At 41.7% G+C, this 26,946-nt stretch overlaps 1 protein-coding gene across 1 annotated transcript in view; it reads right to left on the minus strand.

Annotated features, from left to right (window-relative positions):
• The window catches only part of VAT1L (vesicle amine transport 1 like), a gene marked incomplete at both ends in the record, with an annotated part of 51,897 nt that overhangs the window by 6,907 nt on the left and 18,044 nt on the right, over positions 1-26,946 (minus strand). The window contains 4 exons of the mRNA XM_084215463.1: positions 19,699-19,893; positions 21,595-21,650; positions 22,461-22,564; positions 24,698-24,840. Of these exons, the coding sequence (XP_084071589.1) occupies positions 19,699-19,893; positions 21,595-21,650; positions 22,461-22,564; positions 24,698-24,840 (498 nt within the window). The remainder of the gene's footprint in view (positions 1-19,698; positions 19,894-21,594; positions 21,651-22,460; positions 22,565-24,697; positions 24,841-26,946) is intronic.

Genomic DNA, 26,946 nt, shown 5'->3' on the forward strand with positions numbered 1-26,946 from the left:
AGGCAGGTTTATTGGAAGGTGGCAGAGGGCTTTGTCCTTCCTTTTCTTGAGGCCCTCTGATGACAGTGTTTTTCCCTGAGGTATTAGAAAGGATTTCTATTCACAATAAAGGAATCCTTCACTCCCCTTTTGATAAATCAGGCCATGGTATGAAAGGCTAAAGAATCTTATGATAAGATTACAAATTTAATCCACATCAGGAGTGATGTTAATTCAATTATCTCAGTGTAATCCCTAAAACTCCCCAGTCATTCCAACACTGTATCATCACGAGCTGTCACAAAGGTTATCAGCACCCAAAGGAAACATCCCTCAGTAGCAGATGGGCACAGTGAAGCAGAGCATCAGTTCAGGTTATGATCTACAATTGCAATTTTCCCTCTCATTAGTTCCACACCTTTAGGTTCAAGATTACTGTTTATTTTTATACATCATCTCAAAGAATCTCACCTTTCATCCTCTGCTTGCACACTGAAAATGTCCAAGCCTTCCAGCATGTCATGACTGTTCCTCTCTAGCCATGAAATTATCCCCCTCATAAATTTTAAGCTGTGCTGCACCTACCAGTCTAAAACCCTGCTTTTCCAGCTACACCCCCCTCTTTAATCCTTCAGCTGATTCTTCACACCAAAAGCAAAATCAAAAGGAGCAACATTTACTCCCTGCATCTGGCCACCAACCCAAGTCCCTTCCACCCACCCCCCCTCCTGTGAGCACCTCTGCCCAGTATTATTTTTAAACATCCATTTTTTGGTGGGTTTTTTTTCACATTAGAGAGTGTCCAACACAGACATCTCCAAACTGCTGCTCCAGTGATTCTTCACAGCAGTTCCCCAAATGTCACTGCATGCCCCAAGCCCAGTGACACTGTTCTTCTGCTGGCTCACCCATTCCATCCTGGCTCTTGGGCAGTTTCTGAAGCCTGGGCTGTGTCTCCTTGAGGGGTGTAGGTCATGGCACAGAACCCCCACCTGCTCCTGCTGCAGCCTGCTCATCACAGCTGTAGCACCCAGAAATAGTAACAGCACCTTCTGACCTGCTCTCCTCATCCAGCCCATTCAGAATTAAGTAAAAGAGGTGGAACAAAGCATTTTGCCACAGCAAAATGATTTTATCTTCAGGCTGGCTGACTTCTGTTTTCCAAAGAATAAGGAGAAAGGAGGGAGCACCCTTTAGCCTGCTTAACCATCAGAAACAGAACCATATCTCTTATCAAAAGGTTTGTGTGGTCTTTGCTTTGGTGTTGTGCAAAACAGACCCAAAATCCACTTCACAGTCCCATTGTGAGGTTCATCAGAGGTCAGGATGGAAAGCACAGCATGACAGCCGCTTTTGGAGGAGAATTTTGAATATCCTGTATGTGCAGACAGATTTCAGCCCCTGCTCTACTGGAGTAACTTCCCTGACATCACCAGGTCACGCATGAATGAGGGAGAGCAGGTACTGGGAGGAGAAAAAAGGAATACCTGGAATGTTCCATAGCCTTCAATCACTCAAACAAATGCTCTGTAAATGAACATTATCATTCAAGCATGGGTTTTACACAGATCAGCACTCTCTGACCACTCCTCCCAATCTGAGCATGAACTTTCCATCAGGAGAACTCAGTGTTTGCCTTACAACAGCCCAGGGAGCTCCCTTCTGTTACCCTTGCCCTGGTCCTCTCTGTGCACTAAAGCAAAAGTGAAGAATTTAGCTGGTGTTTGAGTGCAGGCTCTGTCTGCCAGGGCAGAGCTGTCTGCATGAGCATTGCTCACCAACAATTAATTCCTCTCTGAGACGCCTGCAACTGCATCATGCCTGCAAAATCACATGGACAGGTCTCCATGGTGACAGTGCCATGAGCTGTGCAAACATCAGCTGGCTAGTCAAGGTTACTTTGGCAACCCAAGTGTCACAGGTAATGATCCAAATCTCCTTCACATTTATGGAAAAATAATCTGAATTAAAAACATGCCCATTTTTCATTCTAGGGCTGTTGCTGCTCATAACTGGCACTATTGCAATGAGCCCAGAGCTACCTCCATTAGAATTACAAACAATATTACAAAGAATAATTATTTAAGCATTATTTCTAGGCAGTAATGAAGAAAAAAAGATGCATACTGCAGTTGATTCTAGCTGAGATCCCACATAAGCCGAGCTTTAATGCTATAGCTTTCATTAGTGCTATAGAGCAAAATAATTTTTATCAGGCTCACTGCTGTGTTCTATTACAAAGCCATGCTCTCTTTAATATGGATTGTGAGCTGCATTCTAATTGCAGATGCACTTCTCAGACCAGGAGAGTTTCTTTCATGGTTTTGGTATATATGGCTTTTAAAACTAACACTGCAGTCCCTGCAAGGAAAAACCACAGCATCTGAATTCTGGGTTATGTCTGCTCTGTGGAAGGGAAGAGACTCAAGGAACCAAGGGCAGCAGCTCCTGAACCTGCTGGCAGCTCTGAGGGAAGCTGTGCTGTTCTGCTCCCTGCAGACCCTGCCAGGCTGTCAGGGCAGGGAAGCAGAGGGAAATGTCCCTTTGCAGTCCCTGGGCTCAGTGAAGGGACAGCCACGGTGTGTGATGGAGGGCAACAGAGCACCACGGCTCCCTGGGCAGCCAGGACACACACGTGGCCAGCAGCCCCTGGCTCCTGTGCTCACAAACTGCCCTTTTCTTCCCAAAAGAGGCATCTGTCAAAATTTAGTCCCGTTCTTTTCTCCTTGATAATCTTGAAACATCTCTCTCATGTTTACGCAATGTGATGTTGTGGGATAAAATTTCAGTGGGAAACATGCTGGTTTTTTTCAAAGCCTTTTTGTTTTTATTTTTTTTAAGTGAGTTTGCAATATTTCCCTTTCTCAGGCTGCCTTCTGTACAAGCTTTTGTAAATAAAAACCCTGTTTTCCTGTGTGATTAGTGACAGTTATCCTACCATACACAGCTATTTGGACAAAGCCATCCTTTGCTGTGGGGGATTATTTCCCTTGAGAGCAATGGAATAACCTGTATTCAGCACAGCACACTTCCCTGGGAATGATCTGCGTTCCTCATAGGAATATTTCCCTTGCCCTGTGTAGCAGAATAGCCAGCAGAAAAGTGCTTCTAGTGTTGAACTTATCTGCTGTGACAAAATCCTTCAATTACCAGTTTGTGTGGGAGCTGGGTGTATGGGAGGCTGACAATCCCACACCTGCAGCCAGCCTGGATTCTCCTGTCTCACCTACTCCATTAATTCTGAAGAGACCTCCCAGACTCTCTGTTCTCCTGGAGGCTGAGGGTATGCAGCAGCTTGCATGGCAGATGGAAAAGCAGCATAATATTTACAGGATTTTGAATAGGCTCTATTCCTGCCCGTGCTGAATGCAGCCAGCTCTTAAGATGCAGAAATTGAGCACTGAGCATATGTAAGAAGACACATCAAACTCAGGGTATGCGGGGCCCCATTTTCATAAACGCCTACATGGGCGTGGAGAAACCAGGGATACAATCAAAATGTAAAAATTCAGTATCACTAGCAAGGATTTTGAGCTGAATAGAGTATTTTTCCTACAGGAAAAACTTGGATCATGAAGTCTGTTTTCATGTCGTGTCCCATCAGTGTCCTGCCCTGCTCAAACCCCTCTGAAAGCAGAAATGATTTTATCCAACACCAGTGTTTATGCCCTGTCACACTGAACTTTTCCACCAAAGGTTTTACCTGCACATGTGCAAGCAGAAAATACTTTCTGTATCCCTTTCATCCCCCCAGTGCTACTTGCAGCTGCAAACAGCAGCAGTGGCCCCTATTCCCTTCTGCTGCCTGTCAGCGAGGAGAGACCTTTTCTCTGGAGTACCTTTTAGCCTCTCTGGATGTTGCCATGGCAGCAGGACTGAAACCAGACCCAAGATGAGAAAAATGTCAAAGGAATAAAAACTGATGCTACAGGCAAACTGAGAGTCCTCCCTTGGCTGCTGGAGATACCTATTAAGTGATACATCTTCTGGATGGAGAGCTACAGCTGCAGAGCTGTGCTGTTTTCACTCTTTCCTTATTCCTACAAGCTCCTGCTGACGTCAATGAGTGCTTGTTTTGCCTCAGTAAAATTCAAAGAAAAAGAGGTTTAAAGCCTTGTAATTACAGAATAACTGAGCCAAATCTTGCCAGCATTTACTTACAGAGTCAACAGGGATAAGGCAGAAAAAAAAGGCAGAATCAACAACAAATTAAATATTTAGAGGTACTAAAGAGCAGTGCCTAGATTATCAGCTTGGTGGGAGCTTTTCTGCATGATAAAAGAGGAGAAGAGCCTGAAATTTGATCCATCAACACAGGGAATTCCAGCAGGTTAGGACAGCTCAGGGGCATTCAGCACTGATAGCTGAAAACAAAGTTTCAGTTGCAGCAAAGTGCTGTAAATTTCTGTGAGACTGTGCATTATCTCAGAACCTGAATAGAGCCAGAATGGACACTCAATTTGATTTACACTGCACATCCCTTCTCAGCAACACTTACTATTAAGATAAGCTTGAAGAAAGTAATATTTTTCCTGCATTACTATAGAAAAGGATTACTTTATTCCTTTTGTTTCTGTGGGGTAGAAATTTGGTGATGAAATCCCTGGAACACATTTGAGCTTGAGAGAAGACACATCCTGTGAATCAGGATGCAGCTTTAGGGTCCTCCACTGATATTTCTTTTAGAGCAGCAACAAAGCCAGCACTCCTACTCTATTCCTGTGAGCCACTGGGTCTCCAGGACTGGCTGAAGTGATGGTGGAAATCACAAAATCATGGTCCCAATGCTAGGAAAATGGTGTTGAGCACATCAAAGCCACAAGCAGAGGAGCTCAGAACTCGTCCCCTTTGTGGTACCTTTCATGCATCTTGTAGCAAATTGCAGCCAGGTGTGCACACAGGGATGGCCCAGACACCCCTGAGGCTGGGGCTACTCAGAGATGCTGGTCTGCAGCAGCAGTTCTTATGGTGAGGAAGATTCCTTCAGCTGCAAATGAATTTTGGCAGCCACAGGGAAAAGAGACCCTCTGTACTCTGTTAGGGTGCAGCAGTCTGCTGCCTAAATTGAATCAATACATGGTGCTCAGTTTGCTGCATTCCTGTACTCCATCACAATCTGCTATAACAAATTATGGCAGGAAATAAACTTTATTAAATTCATCACTATGCAGTAAAAAAAAAAAAAAAGACATCTTATGCTGTTATTGACTATCCAGCTCCATGCCATCAGTTTTTAAACTCTTCCCTCAGCAATGCTGCCCTGTGATCTCTATGAAAAGCATCTGGAGAAAAACTGCACCGACCCACAAGATGATCTGATTTGTTCTCTTGCCCTCAGCTCCAGTAGTTATGAGTGCCATTAAACCCTCCTGCTCCTCCACCCCCAGAACATGCAGACCTGATCCTAAGCCCTCTGCTCTTTGGGGAGCTGTGTTGCTTCTGAATGACAGTGCCTGGGCTGTGGAAGGGCAGTGCTGCTGCTGTTCCCTGCCCAGCCTTGCAGCAGCAATCCTGCCTGGTTCCCTCCCTGTGGGAATCCAGCAGAGCCCTCTCCACACAAGGGAAGGATCCTCCATCCTTTCTGGAGCTGCACAGGAATATTGCTGTGTGCCAGCAGGGAGCAGGGGCCCTTCCCACCACACCCCTGCTTTAGTGTTCAGGCTATTACAGCTTCCAGGACTGGGGTCAAATAATGGAAGGAATGACACAGAACTCAGAGTGCCCCTTCCATATGCTGCTTGTTTTTTTGTCTCTCTCAAACCAGCAGTCCTTGTCCTCCCAGAGGCTGCACAGTGGTGTGGATGAAACCCTGACGTGATGCAGATCTACACATGCCCTTTAGGCTTGTGTCTGTAAGCATAAGATAGTTTGTACTATCAATTCCTTGCTACTATGGTGTAAAAAAGGTATTTCTTTTTAGTTTTATATTTGGACCAAAAGCCCCTCCAAGCCCCCTCTGGATACAACAAAACCAAAACTCCACAGGTAATTACTTTCTTGCTGCTTTCCAAGCTTTTATCAGCATCTGCTTATTCAAATTTCTGCCTATTCACAACAAAAGAGTTTAGTTTATATAGAGGAGGTATTTTATTGTGTGCACTTCACTAGAGAGGATTTTCTTTCTTTCAGGAAGATGCAATACTACAGAAAACTTTCCACAAGCAACGTCCTTTTATATCTTCTATTATTTTACCAGCACTCCATGCTGATGGTTTGTATTAGTTCCACCTGATGAGTCTGTCAGGCTTGTTCCAGTTCTGTGATTCACTAGAGCCACTATATCCAATAACTGGATCTTCACACAAAACTCATTTCTACAGTCTTTCACAGGCTTTTCCATTTCTTACCAGCACCAACATTTTTTTTTCTGCATTACTCATCAACACTTTTGAAGCCACACTTCAAGCACCACAACCTGCATGAGAGTAGCTTCTCTTTTTTCTTCCTTTAACTTCCCTGACTTTCCTTACTTTCTTCTATGTGACCCATGAAAACACATCCTTGTCCTGCACCTTTCCTAAAGGGCAGGTGAATTTTTTTAAAAGTCTGGCACAAAACCTGTGACCAGCATGGCTTCAGCCCTGTAACCTTGCATCTTACGTTCTAAATGATTCAAATGAGTCAAGTATTTTTCACCCAAACACCTTCTATTACATATTCCTCAGACTTGTCCTTAAGCTCTCTTTTGAGCTACTTATTTCACAATATGGGATACTCAAATCATTAATAAAAAAATGAAAAAGTCCTATATGATTTATCTACATATTAAAAAACCTCCTAAGTCTTCCTTTATTACTACTAAGGAGCAGAAATTGTGCTTTATTCCAGAATCACTATTCCAAAACCATGGGAACTAAACTTAGTGATTACAAAATACAGTAAACATTCAATCTTCCAGATGGTAATCAGTAAAAAGTCTTGACACTCTAATTTCTAAAGTCTGAGAAGCTTCATGTGAAAATCCACCTACTGGGATCAGATTAGCAGAACACATTAGTGTTGTGACTTTGAAAACAATTTCCATGTTATTTTGCAACAATGGATTATCTTCAGTAAAATCCATCCCCAATCAGTAAACTAATTATGTAAATCCTTGAAACTCATCAAGGTAAATACCAAAGGTCCTTAATGATAGAAATAAGAAAATACTTCTCTTTTGAGTTCCTTGTGTAATTTTTTTTCTTGTTCCAGAAAGTAGTGCCATGAGGATTGCAAACCTAATTTTTTGTACCCTATCACAGTATTTTTCAATCATTCAAAAAGCTTGCCAAGTCAGATCTTACCATTGGGTGCCACTCTGTAACTTCATTAAAACTAAACAAAAACAAACCCCTCTGTTATATTAAACTGTAATTCAGTTGTTATGATAGAGAGTGTGATTCATGCTTATCCTCAGCTTGAGCTACATCACTTTACAGCAAGATTGAAATAATTCATCCAGGCAAGATGAAAGGTATTTGAATTTATCTTGTTTGCTGGTTGACAGTTTTACAATATATATTGCAGTTCTATTTGCTTTATTACTTAATATTTCTCCTGGCACTGTTAAAAAAAAGTCTCATTCTAAGCCTGCATTAAAGACCTTAACTTCCCGTTAGCGCTGCACCAGCGTGACTGCAATAAAATTGATTTATCTCCCAACAAGTGCAATGCTGGAGTGTGAGCACTGAGCTCAGCATCCCCCTGCCCCAGCTCAGACTGCCAGAATGGGCAGCACAGAGCTGAAGCACAAGAGTCTGTGTGACAGAACATCCCTGCTGCAGCCCAGGCAGCTCCTCCCCTCCCTCTGTGGCATTTCCAGGTGTGGATGTGCCCTGACCCCCAAAGGCTGGTCCATGAGCCCCAGCAGTGCAGGGAGATGGGCAGACCCCCAGTAGCACACATTGAGCTTCACTGCAAGCAGGCTGAACTGCAGGAAAGCTGGGAATGATGCTGGGTCAGAGGGAAAGATACAGGATGGTGTTACAGCTGCTGAACAACTCAAAGGTTATGCCCTTCTTGCTCAGGAAAGTTTAGGATCTTTAGGATATTTTAGTTTAGGATCTTTAGGATATTTTAGCCAGGACATAATCACAGCATACAATAGAAAAAGCCCTCAGGTTCTTCTCAAGGTGGTGGGTGTTTGGTGGTGGTCAGGGATTCACTTTTCCACAGTCTATTCTACCCAACTGAATTCACTTAAAGATTTGGAGCTGCCTGTGGTGTGTGAAGCCTCATTTCTTACAGGCATGGCCCAACGTTTTCAGATGTGAGCACTGCAACACCACCTTCAAAGCCTGAGCTTTGATACTCAAACTATCATTTTCTGTACAATCAAAACTCTGGAAAATCAGTGCTCATTTGAAACTCTAAAATTGCATTGCTTCCTTTTAGTATTGTTTTCTCAAAGTTAGTGCTCATAGCACAGAGTTTTTCCCTACAAAATACCTTTGGGTTCAATCATTCCCAACAGGTTAATGTATATTTAGGAGTCTTTTAGTATTGACAATGTATCTGCTTCACTGCCTCAGTGTAAATTTAAATCATTATCTGTAATCAGCAATAATATTATTACTAAGCTGCAATACCACATAGAACTCTCAATTATCACATTAAATTTAGATTATATTATGCTAAGAGATATCTTTGTGCCCAAGAGTAATTTTGCTTTTAAAATTCATCTGTGTTTAAAATGACTGAAAAGAATATATGAGCCATTATCATTAGGTGAGAACAATTATCTTGATTAATAATTGTTATGCACTAAAATGAAGTGTTATTTTGATAGTTTTGATTTTTGATGCCTTTTTTTGGATCTTAGCAAAGTTGTGTGAAACAGAACACAAAACCTATGTTTTCTTTGCAATAAAGGCAATTTAGTAAGTGAATCAGACCAAAGAAAAAATACCAAAGAAATACTAATACCAAAGAAAAAATAAATTTAAATAACTCTGGAGAGTAATTTTGTGCTACTGCTCAAGAGATTTCCAAAATTTCTACCAGTCTGCCAAAACTAGTCATCAACATGATCAGTTGCTGAGAGACAGAATTGGTTTTGCTGATGGAACGAATAATTTACATTTTCTTTGGCCACTGTAACACAAGTATACCCATAAGCTGATCCCAGGAAATGAGCCAGAATGCTCACCTTAGAAAGGCATTTCTAAAACCAAAAAGGCCCATTTAATTTAATTTACTGTGCCAGAGTTCAGTATCTATTAACATCTAAGCATCCTTCTACTGCAGCTAAAAGCTTATGTCAATGTTCTCTCTTTATTGGCCAAGCACCCAACATTCCTCAAAGCAGAAAGATGTGAGCTGGAATTTACAGCAGAAATGCTCAAGGCAGAGCCTCTGCTGCTGTTTCTTACCACAGTAGTGCAGCAGGGAATGAAAGCTGCCCTTTTTCTTTTGCTCTCTTAACCTTTCTGCTCCCTGTCAGCCAACAGAAATGGCCTCAGAGATGCTGCTGCCAGTGCAGAATCATTTACACAAAATGGACCCATCAGATTTAAATATCTGTAGAGATATTTTCATTATTCCTATATCTCCCACTTCCCTTTTGATTCTTTTCAGTGACTCCTTAAGTGGATTTCTGGGCATTCATTGATTAATGAAGTAAGGGACTCATAGATTACAGCCAGAATAACAAAACAAAAAAAGTTACTCTCATTTTCTTTTTTTTTTCAAATCAAGAGGCCAAAACCTCACCCAAAAGCATCAGTCTGAAAATGGAAATATTTCAAAGGCAGGAGGAATCCAAATTATTTGTATTCTCTGTTGTGCCAGATATACACAGATGACACCTCTCAACTCTCTCAACATCACCAAGCAGCCTTCATTATTTCTATCTCTTTTTCTTAAATCCCTAGCATCTGTGAAAAGAGGTCTTTCTTTAATTTGAATGCAGACTAAAAGAAGTTTCTCAGAGAATGTAAACAGTCAGGAGGAATTGTTAACACAAACCTCAGATTTCTGGTTCGTGCTATCCCTAGAGAAAAGCTGAATTTCTCACATTAGCACTCCCTGCCAGCCCAACTTACTGACCAAGAGCTTTCTTCCCCAACCACCCAACTAATTAACAAAGAAGCCTGAGTGGAATTTTTTGACAGAGGGAAATCCAAGGCTCTGTGGCTGAAACTACACACACTAGCAGAGCCCAGCACAAGAGTGAAAGAGCATCTAAATGTGGCTTTGACAACTTTGTTTTTAATGTTTTCCCTCTAGTACCTGCTATTTTTCAATGAGTCTCACTCACAGCATCCAGCAATTATTTCTGAGTGACAGAAAACATTCATTGTTCCAACCCTTGCCAATTAGTGCTACTACCAGCTCTGTGGAGGAGGAGACTCAGGAAACTTTCTCTTAAAATTCATTTAAAACTATTTCTGCTGGTGGATGCAATAATGTATTGGCATATATTTCATCCACATGCAAGACTGGAAGAAGACAGGCAGATATTTCCTTGTGTTATCAGGTAGAAATAAAAAGGAATGGATTGAAGCACACTTGGACCAAGGGTATAAAAGCAAGTAGCTTTTGCTCTCTGATACTTCAGGAAGGGTAGAAATTGTTTTTGAATAGGGAAATGATCCCATGGCACCCTGTTTTCCTGTCTCTTGAGAAGTGCTCACATTTCATGACACAGACAGCAAAAATGAAGTGTAAAACAACTGTGTTAGAGCCAAATATACAAAATGAAGACAGAAGAAATAAACTCTGTCTTCTGGGGCTGTGCATACGTGTCGGTGTCACTGATGAAAGCAAAGCTTTCACTGACCAGGTCTCTGTTTATTTCCTTGCAGAGGAGCAGCGTCACCAGATCAGCTCCATACATAGGGAATGTGTGCCAACTTATTACTTAGAAGCCAGCTAATATATCTCAGAAGGCAGACTGCTCCTGTAAAATACTGCTTTTTCACAGTAATTAATCAGCAGCATGCTCAATATAACAGCTTTGTCCTTATTTTCTAATAAATGGCAAAGCAGCTCTCCCCATATAGCCTCCTGTTGCTAATTTAATTAACTGGAAGCATGTGACTAGTTTATCTTTAATAGTGCACACTTTTTCTTCAGAGGAATCCATCAATGCTTCCTATATTATTTTCCTGCCTATTTCTCCCTGCCCTTGCACTATCCATCAGGAACCAAATCTACTTTTTATTCCCTTTTCCCTGCAGCTCCAGGAGCTGTTGAGGCACACAAGGGCAGTCAGCAGTGACAGCCTGACCTGCCCCAGAAACACAGCCATGACTCACCACTGCACTTTCAACCTCCAGCGCCTCATGCCTTCCACCAAGTATTTTCTGCCTCTGTGTCTCCAGAACTAATTAATTCTTAGCAGAGTGCTTACTAAGTAGATCAGGAAAGGCTGCAGGCTGTATTTATGTAAATGGAGAGGTTCAGTCTCAGGCCGGTCAGCTTCTACCCTTTGCAACAGCAAATCTGAGCCCAGGATCAATGCTCATCAGAAACACTGCCACAACACATTCCCGTGTTTGCCACTTCATCCCAGCACGAGGAAATGCCATTCCCCTGGAAGGAAAGAGCTCCCTGACCTTTGGTGGAACTCACACCTCCGGGCACTCAGTCACAGAAGGCTCCTGGAGATGCTGAGACACAGCCCGGGGCTGTGGCTGGGAGAGGCCAGAACTGGCAATTAGAGATTTTCAGATCCATGATCCTTCCACTACCGTGCTGCACGGCACAGGGCAGGTAATGACATCCACCCTCTCTTTTGTTATTCATCTGCTAAATGGGTGCTACAGCACAGATATGCTCACTGTGCACAAAGGAACATTCTGAGGACTCTGGGTATTTAACTGGCATGTTAAGAAATCAAGCTAAAATTCAGAAGCTGTAAAAAAAATACTCGAAAGCATAGAGCAGAAATAAATTACTTGTCTAATTAAATTCCTTTCATGTAGCTTGAATTGCATACAGTGTTTATGAATAATATGTAGCAATTGAAAAGAATTGACTTCTGCTTACATACTTAACAAGTCTGGGTTTCCTAAAACAGCTCATTTACCCAATCAGATTTTGTGGTAATCACAGTTAATGTCATGTATCTGAGGCCTTATTACACAGCCCCCATGCCTGTATCAAAGTCTTGTCTTGTTTCTATCCCAGGCTTTTAATGAAATCATAACCATTGCCATCAACAGAGTGGGAATCTAAAAAGACTACTGGGTTATGCTATTGCTTCCTGGTAGTGGTAGGAAGGGTAGAATGAATTATGAAGTAACATGAAGTCCTGTTAAACAGAATTAAATGCATAAGAAAAGCCAATGAAATTTTATGGGCACTTTGAAGGAACTTAATTCACCCAAGAGCAGCAAAGTTCCCATAGTCAGGTGTACAAAATGTTTTAGAGGGGAAAAAATTTGCAATAAGTAATTAATCTCCAGTACTTCCAAGATATGTTTCATTCATCTAAACCTACAGCAACAAAATAATTTGGAGTTTTAATTAATGTTTATTTCAGATAGACATCTTGGGAAAAAAATCTTTGCCAAGCCTAAATTAAAGATCACCTTACTCATGGCCCAGTTTTCATTCCTTTAGAATTTATGTTCGTTATATTTAATGCTAGCAAGATAAAATTCAGGTGGAATAGCTTTCCCCTTAGCCTGGAGAAGAGGAGGCTCCAGGGAGACCTCAGAGCCTCTTCCAGTGCCTAAAGGGGCTCCAAGAGAGCTGGAAAGGGATTTGGGAGAAGGGCTGGAGGGACAGGAGCCAGGGAATGGCTCCCAGTGCCAGAGGGCAGGGCTGGGTGGGATCTTGGCCATGAGGAATTGTTCCCTGGCAGGGTGGGCAGGCCCTGGCACAGGGTGCCCAGAGCAGCTGGGGCTGCCCCTGGATCCCTGGCAGTGCCCAAGGCCAGGCTGGACGCTGGGGCTGGGAGCACCTGGGACAGTGGGAGGGGTCCCTGCCATGGCAGGGGTGGGATGGGATGGGATGGGATGGGATGGGATGGGATGGGATGGGATGGGATGGGATGGGATGGGATGGGATGGGATGGGCTTTAAGGTCTTCTTCAACCCAAACCTTTCCATGAGTCTGAGATTCCCCACATTCGAAAGATTTGGTCTTTCTTTCAAATAGATTTGAAAGATATTTGGCCTCTGTTTATCATTTGTTTGTGACCACAGAATCAAGCTGCCCTGAATTATCCAAGTTTTGTTTCTCGGTCTGCTTTCCCCACATCTCCATTTTCAAACCTAAGACACAGCTCCATGCATTTTTGTGTGCTTTGATATCTTGTATTAAGCTTGTGTTAGACCAGTGTGTACACACAAAAACAATGGTGATGAACAGATAAAGCATTTAAATTTACTTCAAGCTAGAAGTATTTATTTCATCCAGTCAGAAGAACAAAGAGAGTTCCAAGGCAGTATCAGAGGACAGGATATCTGCAGAGTTAACCCCTGCCCATCAGGAAAGCTGTTCATGAGCAGCAGCAAAGAAGTTGTTCTGACAAAGAAATACTCAAAACAAGCAGAGTCTGCTCTGTGGTGCTGGGGGAGTAAGCACAGCACAGACACACTGCCAAGCTCGTGGGAGGTTTCACAGAAGGAGCTGCACTTCCCTCCTTTGACACCATAGGACTGCAAAGTAAATTGTTTTATGCTTATGAAAAAATTAATCTTTTCTGTATTTCAGAGTGGGTTATTACTTTGGTTATAAATTTACTTCCACTTTTATTCTGGTACTCTGTTATTTTGTATACCCTGAAGAATAAACACTGTAGAAGTCCTTGACTTCAAATAAGGCGTAATTTGTTCTGCTGGAGAATGTTTTCATCAAGCAAGAAAGACAAAAAAACCTGCACACATTATTATGACATTGTAGCTATTAAAAAAAAAAAAAATAGACCTGGGATGGTATTTAGTATTCCTAACAAGATACCAGCCCAATCTGGTATTATTAGATTGCTCTCTTTCTACATTAAAAGTAACTAATGGGTCAATTTTCTCTAGGTCTCACTCCAGCGATACATGACAGACTTTTTACCCTGAAGCCAAGATCACAGAAATGCATAAATAGCTTTTGATGAAATTAAAGTCTCTCCTTTAGGGGGTTCACTGCTATTATTCTGCTATCATGGGTTTGAGATTTCCCATCCCCCTGCCTCTCAAATAATGATATTGCTGATATTTAACAGCCCGCACTGAGGTGGTAATTTATAGGAGAGGATGAGTTCAGTGGAAAAACACAGGTTTGCAGTACCTGAATCCTTTGAGCAGCGCTAAAACCAGACTTATTGGGATTGCTTTGCCCTCCCCAAAACATGCCATAAATTCTGTATGGAAAATGTTCCTTCATCCAGGTCTTGTCACCGGATTTGGAACTCAATAAAGTTGTAATCTTAAAGTAGGGCTCCTACTCCTTTCCTTTGCCTGCTAACAACACTGATAGCTAAGCAGAGAACAAAGAGTGTGAGAACAGCTTCCTATGACAAAATGTGCCCTTTACAGGACATTTTTGTACCAGCAGGTACTCTATAATGTCACTGGAATGTGATCAGTTGCACTGCATTCCTTTAGCTTCAGGTTCTTAAACCCAGCTTGGGTTTCCTTAGCAAACTACCAGAGAAAAGCCCTGGCTTCAAGAGCAGGAAATCTCACTTAGATAATAACTATATTACAGCTAGAGCTGCTGATACAGTAATTCCTTAAAAGGCACATTTTCTCATGTGTTGCTGTTCTCACATGTATCTGTTCTCTGCATTGTCTATCAGTTTTATTTGCACACAAAGGAAAAATAATACAAACCTTACAGGAAGATCTCTCATAATTATTAAAAAAACCCCAAAACAAACCAATCCAGTGACTCAGTGCAGTGTTCATTACAAACTAAATGAAGGTGCAGGGCTCTTTCCAGTTAAAAATATTCTATGTACTGACACAAGGCACAGTCACTAGAGCTCTCTGATAGTCATATCGTGTTCTGTAATATTTAGTGCCTCAATTCCACTGATTTTGGTCCCAGCTGGGTGCCATGGTGTACTCCTGGGTCTGGGCTATGGTTTTGGCATGGCTGCTCACTAAGTGAGGCTCTGCCAAAGGCATGACTGCATTATCACTGCAAACCAGTGACACCTGGTGACACACACACTCTGTACCAGCCAGGACATTTTCACATTCCCCTCTTACTCCTGAAGAGTGAGTGAGAACTCTCTGGCACAGGTTTCAGTATCTCATCTCATCTCTCTTAGTGGCCCTAAGGCAGCAGGACCCTTTGATCCATTATTGCTCCACGGCAGGGCACTGCTTCCAACCCTCTGAGGGAGAGGAAAGCAGTGAATCCTTTGGGACATGGCACAGACCTGCAGGCAGGATGCTTTTCCATAATCTCACTCCTTACCCACATGGATCAAAATGCCCAAGTTGGAAAACTTTCAGACTGCTGAGAGTCCCTTTTGAAACAAGCAGCTTCAGGTAGAGGGAAAGGTGCCCCAGATATTTTGATGACTTTGACCATGACTGGCAGTTCCTGTGCAAGAGTTTGTGGGGTTTGTTTTACACATGCTCAGTAAATCACCAAAGAAGGCACATATGACTTCTGTGTCAATCTCCCTTGAACATAAATTTTCTTTTGCAACTCTAAAGAGATGAAAACCACAGAATTTTAATAGAAAAGTGCAATGTGCACGTTTTTATTCAACACACTAGGTTTTTTTTGAGAACTGTCAGTTCTCATCATGCTTACTAATTGACTACTGTGTAAAGCCAAATACTCACAGACCCTCAGGAGAATGCTAATGCATAAATGCACAGTACAAATTAATCAGAATGGAGATGAGTGGTAAATAGGCACTAACCAAGAAACAACTAAAAAGATCAAAAAATATTCGCTGGATACAAATTCTGTTCTAAACTCTATTTGTAATGAAATGCAATCCTACCAATCAGCTTTTTACTACAGAGCTCCATTTCAAGCATGTGCCACTACAAATCATCTCATCTTTTAAACACTTGAATGCATAAACAAATAGTTGCAAAGCAGCAAGCTATCTCACCAGCAGCTAATTTATTGTATGACTTCATTCATCTCATGATGAGCAATTCCCAAGTTCTATTTCCATTTTAAAGTATCTGTGGATTTTGTTACTGTCTCTTTTAGTTAAATCCTTCTTACTTTTCCACAATAAAGTGGCTCTAATTGCCTACTTGAGACAAGACTTGGCTTTACTGGGATTTATGGATGTAAGTTTGAGATTAAAATTACCCTTCCCAAACAAACAGCAGCAGCTAACACAGCAATACAAATGGTTTTGCTCCACAGCAGCAGTCAAGAGTCTGGATCCAGAGCTCCCTTGTGGCAGCAGTAATCTGATGCACTGAAGAAAACTGAGTCACTTCAGTTCCTCTTTTCAGTCAGTTGGCAAATTTGTCTAAGCAGCCTGCACTGAGGAGGCAGAGCAATGCCTGTCCTAAAACAAAGGCCAGTGCAACCAGGAATCCTTCCCCAGACTTTGTGGCCTCTGGATGCAGCCCTAAAGCAGAGAAAGGAGGACACTTGAAGGGTTTAAATCCTAGTGAGAAAGATCTCATGGACACTCAGGCAAACCTTCATGGTTCAACAGGAACAGTTTCAAATTAAGTCCATCTAATCATTTCTGAGCAGTTCTAGCTATAAAATAATTTGACAATCAACTGGACATCATTAGCACAGACTGCATAATAGGCAAATGGGAATCTAATAACTTTCTCTAAGTTCTGTATTATTGCCACTCGAAATTGCCATTACAATATTCTCTCACCAGTATATTCTTTAAAATTCAAACTGTGTGCTCCTGCATTTATTATGAAGAAATAAATGCTGTTCAAGGAACCATACCAGGCTTTTAGAAGAATGAAGTATTTTTTTTACTTTCCATGAAGACTGATGAAAACTGACACAAAGCCTGTCTCTGGCTGTTCTCACGTGCACTGGAACATAAAGCCCTCAGTTTTGGGGTCATCATTCAAGGAAACCAGCCCTGAGCAGCAAAGGAGAACACCACTGTGGCTGTACCTCATTGTCCTCTGCTCTGACACGTGGGTGGAAACTGATGCAGGACTGAAAAGAGCAGCATTTGTACTGTGATACAGCTCTGAAACAAAACCAGGTGTCTTCCACGTTGGCTTTAGAGTCTGCACTAATTTGTGAATTGATATTTTCACAAAGGAATGCCTGAAAACAAATGCAGATGCAGAGTGAACAAAGAGAACTGAAGGGATGTGCTGGGGATATGCCTTTCATACAGACATCAAACCTATAATGCATGTGATGATACATTCAGGTATTTAAAATAAAACATTTGGGAAGGTGTCCCATAGTGAAGGCTCCTTTAAGAATTTTCCTTACGATATTTTCATTTTGAATGTCTCTGACTGGGCTCAAGATTACCTCTAGGGCAGAATTGCCAGACGGGATACATGAATTCCCCCATGAGGCTCTGGAAAAGGCAATATTCCTCCTCAGGAAACTGACCAGCCATTCATTTTCAAATCCCATGTAGGGAGTCCCCCTTTCTGCCACTCTCTAGTTAATGCCCATTCTCAGTGATCTTATGGGTCAGGAAATTTCCTGAGGAAACCTGGTAAAAGCTGGTCATATATTGGTTTAGTCTCTAATAAAGCCTGCTGGGAGAGGGCAAATGAAAGTGGACATTTGGAGCTCATCAAGTTTACCCAACAGGAATTGAAAAACAGTCAAATGTCCACCTCTGAAAGGAGACATTCAAGCTCTGGAATTGAAAATAAAAATCTACCAAAACAGAACAGAAATGCACCAACCTTTCTTCAGTCTAGTTCCATTTAGTCCTCAGCCATGACACATTCTCTGTGTCTCATATTAATCTGAGAGTCAGCCCTATGTTATTTTTATGACCACAAAAATATACCCCCAAAATTATAATGCCCTGGATGAGTAATATTTCAGTAATACTTTGCAATCAAATAAACAACTCTTGCACTACCATATCCCTTAAGGTACAGCCAGACAGCTCCTCTGCCAATTCCCAGACAGCTCATGGAAAGCCAGCAGGTGTGACAAATGAGCTGGAGTTTTCTAGACTGTGCTTTACAACAGATGTATTTACACATATCACAATCTACTGGTGGGGATGGTGCATGCTGCTGCCAAATGTTAGATGAAATGTTACCAAACAGAAGTCTCCCAACAAATTCCCATCATGTTGACTATTGAGATCAGCCTGCCATGTGTAATTTTTCATGTTATGGCATGTGCTCAATCAAGCATTGTTTAAGCTATTGTTACTGTTTTAATTATCCTTCTCTTACTCACCAGTGCATGAAAAGTATGTATTTTACATGAACAAAGAAACTGCAGAATGCCTGTCTAGAGACCCATGCCACTTACATTTTTAAGTTCCTTCATAAGTTTACTTAATAATTCAATTCAAAAAGAGTTTTTAAAATTCAAAACCATAAATCTGATCCCACTTCTGGTTCATACTGCTCTGCAAAGGGCTCTCCCTTTCAGGCAGCAGCAGAGCATTTGCAGCTGCTCTGTATCACAACATCTGACATTCCCGGAGCAGGTGGGTGCCAAGGAGATCCCCTAGTGTCCCCAGCTGCCAGCCCCAGTGTCCCTGGGTGCTCTTGGTGACACTGTGGCCTCAGGCAGACCTTTCAGAGGAAAAGGCTCCTGGGGAAGCTGTCCCCAGGGAGGAGCCCACAGGGGCTGCACCCTCTGCACCTCTGCCGCATCAAGCGGCACCTCGGGATGCACTGGGGCACTTGCAGGGACATACAGGACAGGCTGGGCTCAGAACACAGCTCACAGGCCAGCCACAGTCTTGGCAAAACCCAGCACTGCTCAGGGATTGAGGTGGTGGTGGTTACTATTCCCTCATGGTAACAGCTCCCACCGTGTTCCAACACAGACGGGATTTTGTGGCAGCACCCTCTGAGCAGTGAGATCCAACACCACAGACACAGCCCCACTCAGCAGAGCTGTCACAGACACACATCCCCAGTGATGTGCCAGGCTCTGTGCACTTCACAGACACAGGAACCATCAGGATTAGCCTGCTGCTTTGTAATTGTGTTGTTTCTTCATGTGGTAATTTCTGTTCACACCTCCAAAAATACTTTTCTTCCTTCACCAGCATCTTAACTATAAATGTCTGGAACAGCACTTTGGACAAGGGGTTTGTGACTGCCCAGGCTGGCAGCAGGTTGGTTCCTTTGCATGTCTTTAAGGAGAGTTGAGCAATTAGAGGAATTAAAAAAAGAACCATAAGAAGTCCACAGTCCACAATTGCAACTTACATTTAAAGTGAGTTCTGATTTCTTTGTCTTTGACACTTTTTCAATAACTGCCAGAAAACCTGCAAACTTCCAAGGTTTGCCAGCGTAACTGTGGCACTGAAACTAAAGCTTGTGTATTAAAATGCACTCTGAGGAAAAAAAACCTAACTTGTTTTCAATTCCATTGTTTGCATTTCACTCTGCACTTGTTGTCACATGTTTCACGCACTTAGGAAAAACAAAGCTTTTTAAGATTGAAAAAACATTTGTTATTAGCATTTTCAATAAATATATACTTAGTAGAGAAATATGTGGGTAACTCTGGATCTTGGATTTTACAAATAGCAGGGGCTCTAGAGGCAACTTAGCCACAAACAAAAAAGCAGAACACATTAATAACTAGAAAACATATTTAAATATGATTTTACCTTTAAAAGTGCATATTTTTCAGAAATTTCAAAATGAGGACTCCTACCTCTTCCAAAGCCCATAATGAATCAACCACAGGCTTGATCTTCTTACTGTTATATAGATTTAGGAGTTTGTCCATCACACCCTTGACCAGGCCACCTCGATTCTGTTTGAAAAGTAGATTCAACAGGGAAAATCCAGCAATGACTTTGTTCTCCTCGTACAGCTTGATAGGATTTACTTTCTCAACCTGCCACCACTGGAAACCAATAAACAACAGCATGGTTAGAAAAACATTCTTCAAGAATTGTGCAGGGAAGCTCACAAGCAAGCTGCCTGTGCAGATGTGATAAATGACTCATCTGCCAGGTCTGAGGCAGCAGCCAAGAGAAGCAGCAAGGATTTGATTTAAGGATGAGGAAAGGGGTGTGCAGCTGGCTGACAAGCAGGAATGAAACACAAACCCCTGCTGGAGGAGGTCAGGCTGTGAGAAGGATGGTGAACACATCTGGGTTTGTGAGAGGGTCTGGCAGCAAGGAGTTTGGGTTTCCTTCCCCCTTCTGCCCTCCTGCTATCTCCAGGCAGCCCCTGGGGTGCCCAGATGTTCCCTGGCAGCTCCTGGCCATGACTCTGCTCAGAACCAAGGGAGCCAGGCACTGCCTATCAGCTTTACATCCATGATTCTGTTTATGACACTTGAGCATCCCTCATAGCATCTGATGAAAGAATTTTATTTCATTTAGCCCAAGAGCATCATTGAGAATGAGAGATGCCACTTCCCTGCGCATTTCATTCGAACGGGTAAATTTTTAATTAGAATTTTCATATAATTTTTATGAGTTAATTTTGCAGCGTAGTTACATAAAGAAACTAGTTATAATTGTGTACAAAATTTGTATGTTTTTTCATTCCTTCAATTTATTAATATTTATTCCACCAATAAATACCAGTACTATCTGAAAAAGACTTCAGCTGAAACTTATTTCATTGGGCCAACCTACCCTACACATTATATGCATCTGGATATTCTTACATTACCAAAGATAAAAAGTAAAAAGGCTGCAGAGCAATGATTATCTTGTTTTTGGTCACAAGTGTGTGACAATGACAGGGATCCTCCCACTACAACCATTAAGACAATGTAGGAGGCAAAGAACAGCTCCTTGCTACAGTCTCTGCCTTATCTTGTTTTCAGCTACACAGAGGCTTTTGAAGCCAATTCCTCCTGGGAAGGGGGTTTTGCTGGAAGCACTGAATGAGATTTTGGCAAAAAAGTCATAGGACAGATGTTCAGAAAAGACTTTTCCCTATGCTTTTCCTGTATGAAGGAATTGCTTTCACTCCTGGTTAACTTATTTCTTGCTGGCAGTTTATATGGTTTATTTGTCCTACTTTTGATCTCTAGGATTTCTGCAAAGATTTCTGTTGTTGAAGCAAGCTGAAGAAAAAACAAAATTGAGCTTTGAGTTTGTTGATGTCATCAATTAGGAAACAAATGCCACATCATCATCTCTTTGATGTCACTTGAACATGGAGAACTGAAAAATGCTTTTCTGTATGAAACAAACTTCTGAAAATCTGGAAATGACTGGACACAGGGCCATTAAAGAGACACATCTCCTTTAGTTCACTGCATGGTCCTGACAGTGTTTTCAGATACCAGAAACCTTCAGGGTACAGTTAATTATATCCATGGATGTGATATTTTGCCACAAGTAAATAAATAATGCAGTCTAAACTTAGCTGTGTAAGAGATCAATGTCTGACAGGCAATTTCCCTGGCAATGTGAAATGCACACTGATCCAATTCTGGTCCAGCTGTGCTGCCAGAAGGAAACATGGCACAGAAACACAACATCAGGAGCAACAACTCAGCAGAGATAAATGAAAATGATGAAGATGAAAATGCAACAGAAAGGACCAAAGTTAGAGGAAAGAGCATCATCACAGAGACACTTACTGATTTTGCAAAACTGAAGAAGCTTTTTGTCTCCCCAGTAACCATGTTAGATGAACCTGTAAAAGATGAGCACATTCACACACAACTTATTATTACAAGCTACAGCAGACCATTTAGTACATGTAAAATCATCTCTGTGATTCATATTTAAGGAAAAAAAAATGCCCAGGTTTAAAAGAGATTAGTAAAAATACTGTGAGAATAAAAAATAACGAAGTGGCCAAGGCAACCAAGCCCTCCAGGCTTACAGGAATTCTGAGCTGACACTGACAATCTATCAAATTGGGGACAGGTTAGGTTCTGCTGGGCATCTTCCCCTAAATGCAGCAATCCCTTCAGCTGTGCCCTCCAGCAGGACCCTCCCCACAGCAGGGCAGCCTGGGCAGATGTGTCTGCCCCACAGGAGCAGCAGTCCACAAACAGGAGTGGAAATTTGTGAACAGAAGCCTGGGTTGGAGTCCTCCAAGTCATGTTAAATAAACCCAACAGCATTCTCCCTGAAATTGTCCTTCAAGCTTCTCTCTCACAAAAACTGCAGTTTCCTTGGCCACACAATGATTCCCAGAGGGAGAGATCCAACCTTTCTCCCAAGCTTCTCCTGTATCACCCAATGCTGCTTAACAATCTGTGCTGTAGGTTCAATTTTGGACTCACTTTTCTAAATATTTTTTTAAATTTTTTTTTTTGTATTACCATTTATTGATCAATAATTTAGTCCGTGGTTAACTTCACTAAAACTCTAGATTGGAAATGATCAAACTGAGCAAGCACAGCGTGTCAATCACCAGCTCTGGAAGAAGGGGTGTGGATGCTTTAGTTCTGCAAAGCTTTAGTTCTGAAATGTGTAACTGCTTTTTCCCACTCACCATATAAAATGTAAGTCCCAAGTGGTTTGAGAAGACTGAGGCCTTTCCCAGTGTTTTCTCCACAAAGACAGTCCAAAACAATATCTACTCCATCTGCTGAGATTCTAAAACAAGGAAAAATCTCTTACTTTGCAGTAAGACACACAGGGCTGGTCAGGCTGGTTGGTAACAAAATGCCAACATTTTCCAGGTCCTTTAGAAAGGACTCTGAGACTTTGCTGTGAAAGCTTTACCCTCATCAAAATACAATTCAGACTCATTCAGTGGCACAGTGTAAATATTTCAGGCTAGCCAACCCATGCCTCTTAGGCATTAAAGAGGGGGAAACCATCTTGTTCCCTCTTTTTCAGGGCTTTCAGTAAAATCATATTATCAAAAGACAGGCAACAGACACAAAGTCCTTTTTGGACTGAATGAAATATCAGAGAATGCTTGTTTTGTGAATGGAGAAAAATTTTCTTATAATTTCTTATTCACATCTAATATTATTTTCCTGAATTTGTAAGGAAACAGATCTTATCCTAATTTCTTTTCAGACAAAATTACTTGTAAAGTTATTTGCAGAGTCTTCTTCTTCAGATATTTTATCAACTAGATATCAGCTAAGGCTTAAATCAAGCATAAAGAGAAGTCACCAAGAGCTAGAAATCCAGCACAAGTGTTACAATCAGGCCATTTTTTACTGTTTCAATAAACATATTTATAACTTTCCAACAGCTCTGTCAATGCAATGTCAATATGGTGCTGAAGAAGAAAAAAAAAATACACTGAATGTCCTGATTTAGGCTGGTAATGCATCTTTCAGCTTCCTCACAAAACAAAGGTGAGACCCAGACATACATTGGTTACAAACAGCAGCAAAACCAGGCAACTTCACTCCCTGGTTCTGCTGCCACATTTGGGACAATAAATTGTTTCTATTCAGGCCACTGGATGAGCCTCCACTGTAAAGGAATAAAAATTTTACAATGAATCAGCTTTTGGTGGCTTCCCTGGTTGAACTGATGCCTCATCCCCCATGAACATTTCCACATTCATAATATCTCTTAAGGATTTTTTGGGGTTTTTTTTCATTTGCTTGGAGTCATTGGTGGTTGCTTTGGTTTTGTTCTGTTTTTTGAGTTTTCTCCCTGCTGAATGCCCCAGTGACCTGCAATAAAGCAGGTTCCTACACTGCCCTATCTCCATCACAGCTCCATCCTTTTCTGCTCACAGACTTTTAAGAAGTGAACACTTTAAGCAGGACACAGCTAATATCCATCAAACCAAACAACTACACCATCCCCCTGGCTGCTGCTGCCAAGAGACAATTTGTCCAAGCAGCATTCTCAGAATTACTGCTGTAGGTTTGTTAAAGATCTCTTCAATGCAAAGGGAAAATGGAAGGATCTGAGTAAGAAATCAGAGTACTGGCACATTCTACAGGGTGCCACTTCTGTCTTGCAATCAGGACTTCTCACTGAGCTGACATTAAACACCTCTGTGCCAGGAAAGAAGCACAAACTTTCCTGGCACTGAGGTGTTTAATATCACCTTGTTGAATATAACCTTGTTACACCCATGGTTTTTTATCTCTTGTACCCACCCTGATTTCTCCTGCAATACCAGCCTGCAGTGCTAACAGCCCAGAGAGAAGTTCTGCCACCTCCACCAACACCAGTATCAACAGTTAGACAGACTGAAAAGCAAAGTGTTTGAAAGCACATAAACAGAAACACACACATGACTTCAAAAGGCAACAGGATGATTTTAATCTGAATGCAAACAAACAAAATCTAAGGATCTGAAATTAAAGCAGACATCAAGTGCTCTGATATTAATCCCTGGCATAGGATAAAAACCCAGGCAGATAAAAGCACACCAGAGAACTCCAAAACCTGGATACCCTACAAATCCACTGAAAATGTCTTATTTGGTGCATTACAGTAGGCAAGTACATATGCAAATGAAGGCAAAGTACAACCTTCTGTTAAGACCTTTTAATTTCTTTCAATTAATTAACTTTGCTCACAACAGATGTCCAATAGGGACAGGGATTGAAAAATTTCATGTTGCTTCAAAAGACATTGGGAGATGCTTACTACCCTGTCCCTAGTGGACAGATGGAATAACTGGAATAAACTACAGCTCCCAAACTCACAAATGTAGCATCTTCCCATCAATATGATCAGCCTGGTGCCTTTCACAGTGTTTTGCCAGATACTACACAGACCTGACTCAGGAAAACACAAGATTACCTTTTTACTTCTTGAACATAGTCTGCGTTCCTGTCAAACAGGTGAGTTACCGAGTTTTTGATTGCTTCGTGTTTGAAAGATGAAGCTGTTCCAAAAACAGTAACATTGGGAATGGTTGAACAGAGCTGAGCAACAGCCTGACCCTGCAAACACATTATTATGTTAGTTCACTGACATGGAAATTGGTTGACAGAGTTTGCAGCTGCCCATTGGCTCCTGACACAGCAAAACCCGAGACCAAGCATGTGCAAGCACTTCCCCAGTTAGTTTATTTCCACTGAAATGCAGCTCAGCCACAGGAAAAAAAGACTCCTAAATCACAAGGATATTCTGAAGACAAAGCAGTCCTAATGCAGTAGGATCATGTCTCCTTATGGACTCAGTGGGAGACAGCAAGTTGCTGTAGCAAGTGCTGCATAATAAAGAAAATCTGCTTTGCATCTTATGGATGACAATAGCTATTACTGATTATTCAAAATGCAGGAATGGCCCCCAGTCACACTAAGAGAGGTCTGCTTAGGCAGGGCCCCAGGCTCAAAACTGATCAACAGCAAAAGGGATAAAACAGCCTAGAGCATGTGCAGGAAAATCATTCTTCCTCCTGGTCTGGGCAGGAACCTAGTGAGGTCCATCAGATGCTATGCCAGCGTTTAGGTGGCACTTGGGGCATTGAAGAATTTGTGCAATCAGGTGTCTGTACTTTGAGTCTCCAGTTTTGGGCCCCAGAAGGCCTTTATTGAATTTTGACCTCTAATTTCACGAGGCTGAGAGAAGGGAAGCCATCTAGATTTCAGAAACCATTCTAAAAGCTCATCCTACTATGACCCTAGGTTTTTGTTTTTACTCTTAAAACACCAACAAAAGCAAACCAGATGTTTGGTAGCCACACCCTACCTCTTCTTGCAGCAACATTATTCCACTGGAGCCAGCACAGTTACATGGATACACCCCGAAGTTAAAAAAATGGCACTGTCATTCTAAAAAAACTGTGAGATGGAATTCAGCAGACTCTTACTTACATCTACAGCCTAAAGATTGCCATTTGTAAACTGTATGCATGACTAGTAAAACCACCCAGGGACAAACACATTTCTGTTTGCTCCAACCAGAAACCCTGATTATTAGTTGTACATCCCAGTAATTAGCCCTTGGGTTTTATTTAGAGCTGGATAATTAGCTAACCCTGCGTACCCTGGAGGTCTTGGCATCCTCATGTATTCTGCTGAATGTGACCCCAAGCTGAGCATCACCAGAGAGGGCAAGGATATTATTTATATATGGGGGCACCCAGGAATTTCAGAGAGGTTTCCTGCTGGGTTACTCTGTAAATGCCTGCTCAGCAAGGCACGGCTTAGGAGATCCTTTAGACAGGCAAACAGACACAGAAAAGAGAGCAAGAGAAGGGATCATTCCCATTCCTGCTTTGCAGATGAGGGATGGAACACCACAGCAGATTGAACAGCCTGTCCAGCAGCTCAGAGAAGCTCACAGGTAATGATGCTTACTCCTGGCGTTGTAAATCCAACCCCAAATCAAAAATGACCTCTTCTTTTTAAAATTATCCATCATTTTCCTGGGTTGGAATCTCTAATCTCTCAAAAATCATAGGAAAATTCATTCCTCAGGGACATCATCTTGAAAGATGCAATGCTTTCAGGGAGAAGAAAATGTTTCACTATTCTCATATTTCATTTCTCTATTACTTACCATCTCATTCTAAACCATTCCCAGATTTTAGCCTCTACAAATAACAAAATATAAAATTAAAAGAAAAAAAATTGGGGATTTTGTGGCTGTTCCTTTCTTAATAATTTTCATAAGCAGTCATCTTTTCTCACTTTCTGTGTCTTGCAGAAACCCAACACCCACGGTGATTTAGATAAATCAGTAATTTATAATGCATGGCAGTTGAATGAAATTCTGACATTATTGATCTATTCTCTAATTAGTTTTCTGCATTTTCAATCTAACTTGGGCAGAGAAGGGCTAATGAGTATATCCTGAATCAAAACCACTGAATGTTTAAAAGGTCAAATATTCAAGAAGAAAGCATGTTGATTTTCATCCTTCAGAAGACGATTAACATTTCGCAAACTGACAGTCAGATGAATGGGAGAAATGCACAAAAACATTGGGATGTGAATAATCTATTTCCTCCTGACTCAAACTCTGTAGTACACCTCTCCCTCCCCCCAGAGATAAGCTCATCTAAAATCCCAGTCCAGCTGGGAATACCTTCCAGCTTTCTG

The sequence above is a fragment of the Fringilla coelebs genome (genome assembly GCF_963513975.1).
Source record: "Fringilla coelebs genome assembly, chromosome: 14".
NCBI lineage: Eukaryota > Metazoa > Chordata > Aves > Passeriformes > Fringillidae > Fringilla > Fringilla coelebs.